Below are 12,807 nucleotides of genomic sequence, written 5' to 3' on the forward strand. Positions count from 1 at the left end.
CGTCTGCAGGTTGGAGAAGTGCCTGACGAGGTCACAAAGGAAAGCACCTGTGGTTCCCCAGGTTCAGTGAAGAAAGACTGGCGAGGGCGTGGGAAGAGGCTTAGGAGGCTGAATCTCTGCAACAGCAAGTCTGCTGAGTTTGACAGCTCCTGGGATGTCTCTGCAGTAGCTCCTCTTGAAAGCTAAGGCAGCATGTCCACACTCTAAACCACTGTCAAAGATAGTACTGAAAGTTAAAAAAGGAGGGAGGACAGCGAAACAGACTAGATAAGAAATAGCAAGGAAACAAAACCAAAACATAACAGAGGAAGATCGTCCACAATCGATATGGCAGTGAAGAGGAATGTTAACACTCCTTGTAAGAAGAAAAAGATCAATATGCTATGTTAAAATCAAAATCCAAATATATTCTGCTTAACGAGAGAGGCTAAAGAGCATGACATGGAAGTAACAGGAGTTCACGAGGAGGGATTAGGCAAAGGAGACTTGCGAGCTGCACAGGAGAACTTTTGGAGAGAGTCACAAACCTAAGCAAAGGAACCTGAGAGAGAGCTGTCACCATCTCAGTAAGAGGCCCTGTGGCTTGGCCAGGGTGGGGCATGGGGGCGGTGAGGACAGAGCAGGGATGGGGTCCTTCCTGGGCCCAGAGCTCATGGAACTTTGAACTGAAGGGTTGAGTGAAGGGAGGAGCCTATCCTTCCTGACTCAGATTCCTTCTCTTAAGGAGGGATGGTAATCCTCAGACACTTACCAAGTGCCTTGCACTTGCCACTCAAATTACGGCCTGAAGACATTCGTGGTCCCTGGAGCCTGTTAGAAATGCAGGCTCTCTACACCCCAGCCCCACCCAGAGCCGCTGAGTCAGGGTCTGTATTTCAGCAAGATCCCCAGGTGATTCAGGATGCCCCCTGCACTGAGAAGTGCTACAGGTTTGACGAAGACACAGGCATTGAAGGATGGGCTGTGCTGGCCACAGTCTACAGGTGCAGCATTAAGAATAGCATGAGCACCTGTGAACTCTGCAGGACCGGAGTGGACGTTCATCCTCTCTCTTGGATTAACATGACTGCTTTTTCTCTAATTTCTGGCAGATGCTCCAGGATCTGCTCTGTGGGATGCACGGGAATTCTCTCTATTAACAGTCAGTTTTGCTTTTGTTTAATAAAAATCAGCAGCAACAAGCAAAACTGTTGTCTCCACTCAACTTCTGATTTATACGGCTAGGCAAAAAAAAAAGTAAAAACTTTCGGTGTGGGGGTTTCAGTTTCTACTTAATCTTGCTTACCAAGTTTGTCTGTGCCTTTTCTTGTGGGACATTAGGGCCCTGATGTCTTAAAGCAATGTTCTCATGCATCTCAGCTGTGTTTCAAGTATCTGGTCTCTGTAAACCCTAATAGGTTGGCCTGAGAGCTGGGTACCTCATACCCACATGTCTTTTAACTCTTCCTGCTCTCTTCCCCAAAAGGCAGCAGCAGGAGATTTTTTTTTTTTTTGTAATAAGATAATGTATGTACCTCAAGAGGAAATGTACAATGTATATACAGTGGAAGAAGAAATACACAATCTGTAGTCCAATTCCCTTCTTCCAGCTTACCAGTTTTTTTGTGTATTCTTTGAGAAATATTCCATAGATTTACTAATAGATGCATATGAAAAGGAAGTCCTTTTATCCTGATTTTAAAGTCACCTTAATCTGATCAAAATATAAAAACTAATGGAACATTTGAAAGAAGCTCTTAGATTTTGCACTACAAAGTGTGTCTGAATACATTTATAGAAGTGGAAACTGCATACCTCCGGATGCCAGGAGCAACGTTTCAAACTTTGTGACTCTGACGATCTTGGGAAAGTTGCTCAGTTCCCTGAGCCTCAAGCCCCTGAAGCTGGGATCCTAACAGTACTTCCTTCGTGTCCCCTGCTGAGCACAGGGCCAGAGAGTCAGCGCTCAGTGAGGGTTGGCAGTTACTTAGGGCACCTGCAGTTTGTAGATGTCTTTAAATGAACAAATGTATGCTCTGCACCCATTTGGAAATGAAAGACTATGCCCATAGATTTTGTGTTGCATCAAAAACGTGGGAGTAGAGGACCCTGTGGTGCTGGTTTTCTCCTCCGCCCTCTTTCTAGGCCCCATCTCTGTTCTTCTGGCTCTGGCCAGGAGCCTTGGGGCCACTTGGCCTTTTCTTTTGACCCCACCCTTTGTTCAGACTCTGATGAGAGCCTCCCTGCTGGTTCTCTTGCTGCCCCTGCCTTCACCTCGGTCTGTTTCCAGCAAGGCAGCCAGAGTCGCAACAGGAGCACAACAGGCTTGTGCTCCCAGCACTCCCATGGGCCCACCGCACCCACAGAAGCACCTTGAGGGGCCATGGAAGCCCTCTCTTCTCTCAGCACCCCTCCTGGCCACCCAGCAGGCTCTGACCTCTCCTGCGGCTCCTCCGCTCACTCACCTCCTGCCACGCACTGGCCTTTCTCCATGGACACACCAAGGTACACAGCGTGCTCTGCCAGCACCTGCTGCCTGCCCCTTCTGCCCAACACGTCCATTTCTTTGATGTCCTCCACCTTCCCATGAGGCCCTGCCTGCAGACACAAGGAAAAATGGCACTGCCCTTCCCCCTCCCCTGTTGGCTTTTCTTTTTTCAATTTTCCTGCTTTATTTTCACACTTGGCACTTATCACCAACTAATCTACTCTCTAGTTTTCTTACTTCCCTGGCTTATTGTCTCTCTAGACTGCAAGAACCAAAATAACTGAGGTTTTCTGTTTTTGTCACTGCTGCCTTCTGAGTGCCCGGAACAGTGCTGGCACTCAGTGAGAATTGTCTTTGTTGAATACACAAATGGACTTAGGCGTCAATGAAATGAATGCAACGATGTATGCAGTGCATGTTCAGCCAATTTTTAGAGGCATTAATGGATTCCCAACTTTATTCTGTTAAAAGTTTAAAATATGAAAAAGCAAATGAACCGAACTCTCCTCAAAAGAGGCTCAGAAATTAATAAAGTCACAGAAATATATAAAGAGTGGGTAAAATTAAGCCTGGGAAGTAGAGATGGGAGAAATTATGAATAAAATACAAATTAATTGTAAAAATCAGAAAAATATAATTATAAATCTCAAAAGTTAGCGGTTGATAAAAAGCAGTAAAGCAAATTACATTGCTTGTTCCCCTCCTTATAAACCTAATCAGTAAAGTAGAAGAACGCAAAAATAAAAGCATAAATTAAAACACTACAGATTCAAAGGAGTTAAAAATCACCAGGAAGTATTCATGAATTGGAAAATGTGGTAAGATGGCAAAGTGTATGATACCAGAGCGCATCGAGACATTGAACATTTCAGTAACTCAAAAAGCAAGCGAGATTTTGGAGACATTTTCAACGAATTATCTCCCAGAATGTCTTTAAATTCATACGTTTTTTAAAAACTTTTAAGAAACAGTTCATTTTAATGAATGTATCAAATACTGCAAATCATAGAAATGCTACATATTCATTTTGTAAAGTTAGTATGACTTGGGAATGAACACCAAAATAAAATAATATTGAATCATATTTAGGAAACTGAATTAAGCAGTGTATCAAAAGTAGTAAACCACCAGAACCAACCATGATCTTCCTAAGAAAGAAAAGATAGTTTGATTTTAGGTAAGCAATTAACATGATAAGTTATATCAAAAGCAATGGTTATCTCAGTAGGTGGTCGAAAATCTGTCAGTACAATTTGATATATATTCTTTATCAAAGCTTTTTCGAAACTAGCCATATAAGGCCTTTTATTAACAAAGACCTCATGTAAATTCCTGGGTTCCAGGCTGAAGCCTTCCACTGTGTGCTGCATGAATGGGAAATGCCTTTTGAATGGGAAATGTTCCACAAATAATTGTTGAGTGTGCACTTTAGACCCATCGCTAACATGACATTTAGTGAAACTGTGAAAGAATTCCCATGAAAATTGCTTAGTATCATAACTAATATTTAAGATTGCTCTAAAATTTCTGGCTAAAGTATTAAAATATTCAGCCATCAGGAAGGAGAAACAAAACTATTTGTAAACAGTTTTTCAGTACTTACCTAAAACTGGAGAATGAGCTCAGAAATATTTTTAAGTGCTGAGACAGTTTAGCAAAATGAACAGATACTACCTCAAACCAAACCAAACCAAACTAGAAAGTTCAGAGGACACAGAGAGACCAGCAGTGACCTGGTAACACGTCTGTTGCTTGTGAAAGTGTTCTCTGGAAGAGGTAGTTCAGGGCTTTTGGCTACAAGTAACATATACCCCAGTTCAGCCAGCTTCAAAAATAAGGAAGAATTGTCTCATGACAGGAGAGTCGTGAGAGGCCATAGCAGGAAGGCCATGGTTTGCCTGCGTGGCTCAGCAGCATCCTGGGGCCGGGCTCCTTCTGTGGGCCCCTGCTGCCTGCCTCAGCTCCTCTGCTTCAGCTCTCCTTCCTGGCTGAGAGAGGCCCACCTGGGTCCTCACAGATGCAACAGTGTCCACTGGAAGGAGAGTCCCTTGGGCACATTGTGTAATTTATTTGGGCTTCCACTTCTCAATCTGTAAAATGGAAATAGTGTGTATCTCATAGCATCCCTGTAGGGCTGGAATGACAGGTTGTATGTGAGATGCTTGATCTGTAAGGAAAATGCACTTGGCGTGCCATAGGTCCCTGAGGTCCTGGTTCTCTTCCACAGTTCCTGCTCTGAGAGGTACTTGGTCAGAGGCCAGCAGTCTGAAAGCTCTCCCCAGCATCTGCTCAGTTCTCATTTATCTTGGTCTTTCATTTTCCCTCACCCATTTTTTTTTTCTTCCTTTCAGTTTGCAAACCATCCTCCTTGGGACAGAATACCATTTTAGGTAGCTCTTTTGCCATTTGTTTTATTTCTTAATCTTCTTTATTGTCTGTGCACATGAAAAGGCCCTTTTTTTGTCTGGAGTCATTGCTCCCAGCTGCAGCTCCCTTGGCTTTGTTTTCTGATTTTGTTCTATATTTGCTCCTGGTAATAAACTCATTTTGTAATTTTGCTTTTTAGTCACAGGGCTTCATTGGGAACGCTCACATTTTTGTTCTCACCGTGCTTACTTGTGATTATGGAGTTGAGATTATGACTTTCAGGTGCGTTTGATTCCAGAGCCACATGCCATAGAATCATCTGTGCATTTCTGGGAATGTCTTTGCTGCAGTCTCTGAAGTCTGTGGGCACATTCCGGGCCGTGCCGGCCTTCTGTCTGCCAGTTTCACGCACGGCATGAAGTGTCCTTGCTATCTCTTTCCTAAATGAGTCTCTGCCTCTGTGAGAACTGGGTCCACCTTCCCTCAGTGGCTCCTCTTTGTGGGAGTCCGAATGGTAAACATGGCCAGCGGCCTGCGAAGAGTTGTAGCCAAATGAGCAGAAGCCCAGCAGCTGTGTGGGTGGGCGCGCCCTCTGCGTGCTGCTTCCCCGGCCATGCTGGCTTCGCCTTGCCTGGCTGCCTCCATCTGGCCAGGGCCCTCAGCTGCTCCCAAGGCTCCAGCCTCCGGCCCCACTGCCCTTTAGCCTCAACCGCAGCCCCTCCAGCGTGGTCACCAATTTTTTTTACCTAAGGGTTCATGTTCTTGACAAATACACAGTTTATCCTCCTCCTCTTTGTTCTTTATATTCCAAATGCCTCTCCATCTCCATGTTCAAATATTTCAGTCCTGTCCCACCAATTCCTGGCAGGATCCGTCATCGCGGCTATGAACATGAAAATACCAGTTAGAGTGGGTGCAGGTGCTGGCGTTTCTGGTTCTGCAGCGTGGCTGGCCACATTGCAAACATAGCCTCTCTGCTACAAAGACCACACTCCCGCCCCTCCCTCACCTGCAGCAGGGAGCTGGGGTCTTCCCCTTGACAGGAGCCACGGGCTTGGCACAGGCTTGCTGGGTGGGGAAGCCGGTCACGCCTATCACATCAGAAACAGGTGCGTCTCAGGAAACCCCTGTGCACCCAGCACGATCTGGCAGAGTCAAAGCCCAGATCCAGGTCACCACTCGCCTCCGCTTCAGTCACCCCTCCCACGTATTTATGGAACGTCTGCCACATGCCAGGTGCCTTCTGGGCTCTCAGGGCACCAGGATGAGTGATGTTCTGTCCTTATATTCAGAAGGCTCAGAAAATCATACCACACTGGGCGAGGGCTGCACACCCACAGGCCTGCCTTGTTCCGGGTGCCAGAGGACAGGGGTGCCTGCTCAGCGGGAAGGCAGTGACAGCCAGCAAGAGGGGGCTGCCTGGTGATTCTGAGCTGAGACTAAAAGATACATGGGAATTAGCCAGACCAGAGGCTGGGAGGAGCCTGGCATGAGGTGGGCACAGGCATTCCAGGGGACACGGTCTGGGTGGTGAAAGCCCAGGAGATGTCATCTAGTGAGGGCCCAGGGAGGGCAGGCCAGATCCGGGCAGTGCGGTTGCTGCTGGGGGATGGAGACTAGGGCAGCCGGTGAGACTCGAGGCCCTTAAGTGGGTAGGAGCCTCCCAGAGCCGGCCTGGTCCCTTGGGAGAGCTTGCTGTCCCATGAGTTGGGGTGGGGAGTATAGGGCCGAGCAGGCTGCAGCCTGGGTGGCAGGGATGAGCTCTGCCCCTGCTGCCCTGCGTTGAGGCCCCTGCCCACAGCTGGAGGAGCAGCTGGCCTAGAGGAGACAGAGCGGGGAAGCCAGGGCATGGCTGGAGAGGAGAGAGCAGAGACCTATGTGCCCTGGGTATAGGCTGACTTTAATGACACAAAGACCTTGGTGAAACAGGAGCACTGTCAGGAGTCAGGCCCCTGGGCCCCTGGCCTCTGTCCTTCCTGGGCCATACTCTCTGCCTGCCGCCTCTCCCTCTCCCTGCATTTCCACCTATCCCTCTGCGGCCCGCCGGACTCTCCTGCATCCCCAGGAAAGATTGGCTCAGCCCTTCCAACATGCCACTGGCCAGTCAGGTGGGCTGGAGAGCTGGCAGGTCCTGCTAAGAATGCAGGCTGCCTGGCCAGCCCCTTGGCACCCGCAGGGCTGGGCCGGCTCACTGAGAAGGGGTGGTCTCCGTTACCATCACACTGTGCCCTCCCAGTCTTTGCTGAGTCTGTAGCTCCCTTTCAGACCATGCAAGACTCCCAGTGAGGGAGAGATGATGGCATTAGGAGTAAAACGACCCCAGCACTGTCCAGACAGGTGACCAGCCGAGGGTGCGAGTGCAGCCCGTCTAGGGTGCTGGCTGACGGTGCTCCACCCAGGGGCCATGACGCCCCCAGTCTGTGGCTCTCCCAGCTCACCCTTGCCTGAACTCCTTCCCCCACTTCACCTGTATGAGAGACGCGTGTTACCGTAGGGAGAGTCTGACTCTCTGGTTCATGGCTGGGTTCAAGTCCTGATGCTGCTGTAGTGGCGGTGTGACCTTGGTGAGGCACTCTCTCTTGCAGAGCCTCTGTCCTCTTGCCTCACCCCCATCCTGCGCCGTTCCCCGCCTTGCACACAGGCCCAGGCTGGCCTGATGGACACTGGTGACATGAGGGGCAGCCGTGGGGCTGTCGTGGTTTTAGTCACCTCTCCTGACTCTTTCTACCTCATCTTCTGGAGAAAGTCTTCCTGCAACCCCAGCCTCTTCCTAAGTGCTCTGCGTATTTTGTTTAACTGAACCGTCGACCACAAACCAGAACGGAAGGGCTCCTCCTAGGGCACACCCCGTGTAGGGGGAGGGGCGGTGGAGTCCCCCTGCTCCTGGCTGTCACCCCTGTGCAGATTGTCCCCACTGAATCCTGCACCAGTGGGCCTGTCACTCCTCGTCACTATTCTGGCTCCCAGCTGTGACTGTCACGCACTGCTCCTTTTGTCCTTGAGGCTTTTGGAATCGCCAATTGGAACCAGCAAACCAATCACCTGGACCCGCTTCCACTGGCAGTGGAGGCTGCCGGCCACGTGTACCCCGCCCCTCTGCCGAACCCCATGGGGGTCGAGTCCCCTGCTGTGGCTCTCAGGGCCACACCCCGCATGGCTCTGCCCACTCCGTCCACTGTCCCCCATCTTCCAGCTCGTTAGTGGGTTCCCAGTGCTGCACCAGAGGCCCCTGCCCTCCCTGAGCTGTGCTCCCCGAAAGTTCTCTCTGTCTTGGGTGTCTCTCCCCACCCCTGCCCATATTCACAAGCATTTCCATCCTTACAAAGACACCTTCCCTTGCCCTGTGTGCCTTCCAGCTGCCACCTGCCCCCTCCTCTGTCTTCACTTCCAGCCCGGACCACTTGTCCCCACTGCAGCAGGGACCTGTGTCCACCATGGTGTGAAATTGCAGACGAGGAACACGGGAAATCCAAGGCCACAGCTGCTGGAAATGGCCATGCCTATTTTGACCTCTCTTCAGCCAGGGAGAGGACATCACTTCTTCCTGAAAATTCTCCCACCCCTTGCTGCCCTGGCTTCCAGTGCACCGCCTCCTGCCGCGTCTTCCTGTGGCCTGTGCGTCCTTGTCATTGGCCTTAGATGCTCCCTGCTCCCCTCCGGGCCTCACGTGCTGCTCCTCCCTGAAGCTTTCCTCCCGGCACGCCCACGTTTCCACCGCCGCCTTCTAGAGGAGGCTCCAGAGCTGCCTTCACATCTCCAGCCCAGCATGGACTTTACCGTCTGCCCCGCCCTTGTCTGGTATTCCGCTGCCTGTCGGGAGGCCCTTACTGAGACTGGAGGCCAGGGCCTTTTCCTCTCAGCCCTTGTCTCCATCCCCACACGCCCCCCACCCAGTCAGTCCCAGGCCAGTCACTGCTGACAGCCTCAGCGCTTCATTCCCCCTGCTCCATTTTCTCTCTGATATTCAGAGGCCTTCGTTGTGTCTTGCCTAGACTGTTGCGATGCGATGGCCTCTTTTTAAAAATCCTTGGCTTTTTAATTGTATAATGTATAGCAGGATCCAGATCTAAATAAAACATAATATCTGCCCTTGGAAAACTCATGGTAATGGCAGTAGATCGACTTCTAAACAGAACATGCCTCAGGCGGTGGGTGAGCGCAGACGGGTGGCGTCTGCGGGATGCGCAGGTGCAGGGCGGGGCGGTGTCTGTGCCGAGTGCCCCCCTGGCAGGTGAGAGCGCTCGGTGAGGGACAGTGTGGGTCAGGCCTGTGCTTCTATTCCACATTCTCTCCTTCAGCACATGCCCAGATTTTCACGGTCTGACTTATGTGGGCTTTGGAGGTATGGAACATGTTGTGCACCTTGATGGGCATGTTTCTAGAGTCAGAACTTTATCAAACTGTGTCGGGGGAGATTTGCAAGAAAAAACAAAACCCTACACGATATTCACACAGGGGCAGCTTCTTTGACACTTGAGTATCTCCCTGAGCTGAACGAAGCCTCACTTCGAATACACCTGAGTCCTGTCGCAGAATCAGCTTTACCCGGGAAACACCCAGCACTCAGTTTCTTCTCTTTATTGACATATACCATATTCTACAGTGTTAACCTGCACGATCACAGTAACCAGGCAGAAAACAGCACCTCAGAGTCAGGGCTAGATTTGGGGTCGGGTGGCTAGGTTGTGCCCTCCCGTCACCTTTCCTGGCGCCCCCACATCCTGCACCTCCGCCTGTCACTGGGGAGTCAGCCCACAGCTCCACTCTTGACCTGTGGAGCGTCCATCAGCCGCAGCCCGGCCACGTGTGCCCAGGTGCACCGCCTCCCTGCCTGTAACTCGTGCCCTGAGGACACGCCAGCCCAGCAGGCAGGAATGGAGACCTTACTTCAGAAATGGTCACCAGCAAACTCTGTGCCCAGAGGGGTTGTGGAGCCGTGATAATGCCAGGCTGAGTCACAAAGCCTGGGTGGCCTCTGCAGTTCTTCCCATGGTTTGCCACACATGCCTTACCTTACTGTGGCCCAGTTTCCTCCCCCGGATGTGTGAACTGGTAATGTGGTACGCAGTCTAGTAGAATCCAAGTTCCAAGAGGGCAGGGCCTGCCTGTCATGTTGCTTGTCACCACGCCCCAGGTGCCCCCTTACCAGGCATGTTGGGTCCCTCATACACTGTCACTGAGTGAATGACGGGGCGTGACCTGCTGGCCCTGCAGCCTGCACGTACTCCGGATGTGATGGGACTTTCTCTTCTGTCCTCACCTATGTTCATCTGTCTTTCAGGAGCCCAGCAGCCGGGGCCGCCCTATTACACCGACCCAGGAGGACCGGGGATGAACCCTGTTGGGAATTCCATGGCAATGGCTTTCCAGGTCCCACCCAACTCACCCCAGGGGAGTGTGGCCTGCCCGCCCCCTCCTGCCTACTGCAACACGCCTCCACCCCCGTACGAACAGGTAGTGAAGGCCAAGTAGCGGGGCGCCCTCGTGTGAGACGAGAGACGAGAGACGGGAGAGGGCCTTTCCCCGGCCTTTCTGTCCCCGTGGATGTTCGTGTCCAGGAATGGTCTCATGGGCCGCCAAGAGCAGTTCCTCTGATATCCTCACAGCAAGCACAGCTCTCTTTCAGGCTTTCCATGGAGGACAATCTGTGAACTCACACTGTGTCTCCTCTGTCGCTTCTGTTTCTGACAAAGTCTGTGCTCTCACGTGGCAGTGTGGTGACAGTCCCCGAGGGCTGACGTCCTTACGGTGGTGTGACCAGATCTTCGGGAGAGAGACTGAGAGGAAGAAGGCAGTGCTGGAGGTGCAGGTGGTGTGTGGAGGGGCCGGGCCAGGCATCCTGGGCAAGCAGCCTTCGGCCGGGTATTAGCAGGAAGCCCCACGCCGGGTGGCTCAGCCAATGAAGCAGCAGCCGGCTGAGCTGAGGCCAGCGACCTTCTCCAGCCTGTCCTCCCGTCAGCCGTCCTCTTCCAGAAGCTGTTGGAGCGACAATCAGGAGAGAGCAAGCCCCTTGTCACGTTTCTGTCTCTGTTCGCTTCCTAAAGACAGGCTTCTCCTGCACCGCCAGGGAAGAGCAGCGCATGCCGCTCTCACCGCAGGATGTTGCCTAGAATCAGGCCTGCATTGGAGGTCTGACGGTGATCTGAAATTCACTAAGGAAAGTTATTTAAATTCATGGGAAATCACTTCCTGCCCTGAACTGAGACATTGCATTCTGTGAGCTCTTGGGTCTGACTTAGAGAAAGCACTGTTACCCGTTTCTTCAGTGTGTTTATGGAAGTGCATGTAGAGTGTCCTGTCCTTGAGATCGGACTGGGCATGTGTCTTCCCTCCGACGTCACTGCCTCTCCAGGGTGTTCTCAGGCCCGGGGGTCCCCTTCCCTCCAGCAGCTCCAATGGTGGGTTCTGAAGGGCAGTTTGAAAGCAGGGGGCACATCTGACTGGGAAGTCACATGGCCCTTCCTGGAAGAGAGACCGGCTGAGGTGTCAGCAGGGCATGGCCAGCCATGCTGACCGTAGTGCATGATGGTTCTGTTGGGTCTGAGCGCATGTATGCTGCGCTCCAAGGAGGAGGAGCTTGCTGGGAAAAGAGAGAAGTACTGACTCAACTGCATTGACCATGTCAAAATTAGAATAAAGAAGATATGTGATGCACATTCCTGGAGAGGAATCGCAGCTCACCCCAGGGTCTCACAGATAGTCTCCTGAGTAGTTGATGGCTAGCGGGAATCTAGCTCTGTCCTGCTGCATAGTTGTAGTGATGATGTGTGAGTCCTGACCTGTCCTGTGTGCTGACGAGCAATGCCACTTAGCTGAGCCTCCTAGATTACTAGATGTGCTGTATCATGGGGAATGAGGTAGGGGTGCTTATTTTTTAGTGAACTAATCAGAGCCTCTTGAGAAATCATTACTCGTTGAATTGGAGCATCAAGACCTCTCACGGAAGTGGCTACGGAGTCATTTGTTGTCCGTGCTTTTCACTCTGAGGACATAGAATCAGAGAACCTCCTGGGGAATTCCACGGGAAATACTTGGAAACAAAACAGACACCCTGGGAATGCAGTTGAAAGCACAGATGCTGCCACCTCTGTCTCTGACCCACCCTGGTGTGACCACTGGCCGCCAGGGCGGGACCTCCCATGCTGCAGGCCTCCATCTAAATGAGACAGCAAAGCACAAGCTCATTGTTTACAACCAAGACAACTGCGTGGGTCCAAACACTCCTCTTCCTCCAGCTCATTTGTTTTGCATTTTTCATGTCAGTTTCTCCCTTTATTTTTTGTAACGGAAAAGCACACTAAGCTGCCCCTGGAATCGGGTCCAGCTGAATAGGCACCCAAAGGTCTGTGACTCAATTTCATTTATCTTTTTGATAGCAAATGATGTTAAGAGACTGAGTGAAGGCTAGGGCGCCACAATTTTATATTCCCATGTTTGTGTGAGACGGATTTTGTTTTCCCTTGAACCTAGTTAGAATTGTGCTACTGTGAACGCTGATCCTGCATATGGAAGTCCCACTTCAGCGACATTTCCTTGCTATTCTTGTTTCCATTGTGTGGGTGGTGGGTCGCGTCCACTTCCTGGAGTGAGACAGCTCCTGGCGTGTGGAATTCCCGGCACGTCCGTGGTTCAGAGTAAACTTGAAGCAGATCTGTGCATGCTTTTCCTCTGTAACAATTAGCTCATTTCTCTTTTTTGTTCTCTTTTGATAGGATCCTGTTTCCTATGTGTGCAAAATAAAAGTGAATTTGGGCATGTGCTTTGATTGTTTTGTGGGGGAGTGGGAAAGAGGATGGAGATGAAGGTTCTAATGAGGAAGGGCATACGGCTGATCCTTGGTCCAGCAGGGTGGGGAGGGTGGAGGATGCGCCCAGTCTCCGAAGAGCCGGAAACTCGATGTTACGTGAAAGGGTAAGATACAGGCTATGGAGACAATTGTCCCTGGTGGGTAGGAAGACAGAAGCATTGCTAAG

The 12,807-nt window shown here is 51.1% G+C and overlaps 1 protein-coding gene across 1 annotated transcript in view; it reads left to right on the plus strand.

Moving 5' to 3' along the window:
* The window catches only part of VOPP1 (VOPP1 WW domain binding protein), a 93,584-nt gene extending 80,992 nt beyond the window's left edge, over positions 1-12,592 (plus strand). The window contains exon 5 of the mRNA XM_017516422.2: positions 10,116-12,592. Coding sequence (XP_017371911.1) covers positions 10,116-10,306 — 191 coding nt within the window. The 3' untranslated portion in view covers positions 10,307-12,592. The remainder of the gene's footprint in view (positions 1-10,115) is intronic.
* The last annotated feature ends 215 nt before the right edge of the window (positions 12,593-12,807 follow it).

The sequence above is a fragment of the Cebus imitator genome, unplaced genomic scaffold (genome assembly GCF_001604975.1).
Source record: "Cebus imitator isolate Cc_AM_T3 unplaced genomic scaffold, Cebus_imitator-1.0 Scaffold586, whole genome shotgun sequence".
Classification (NCBI taxonomy): Eukaryota; Metazoa; Chordata; class Mammalia; order Primates; family Cebidae; genus Cebus; species Cebus imitator.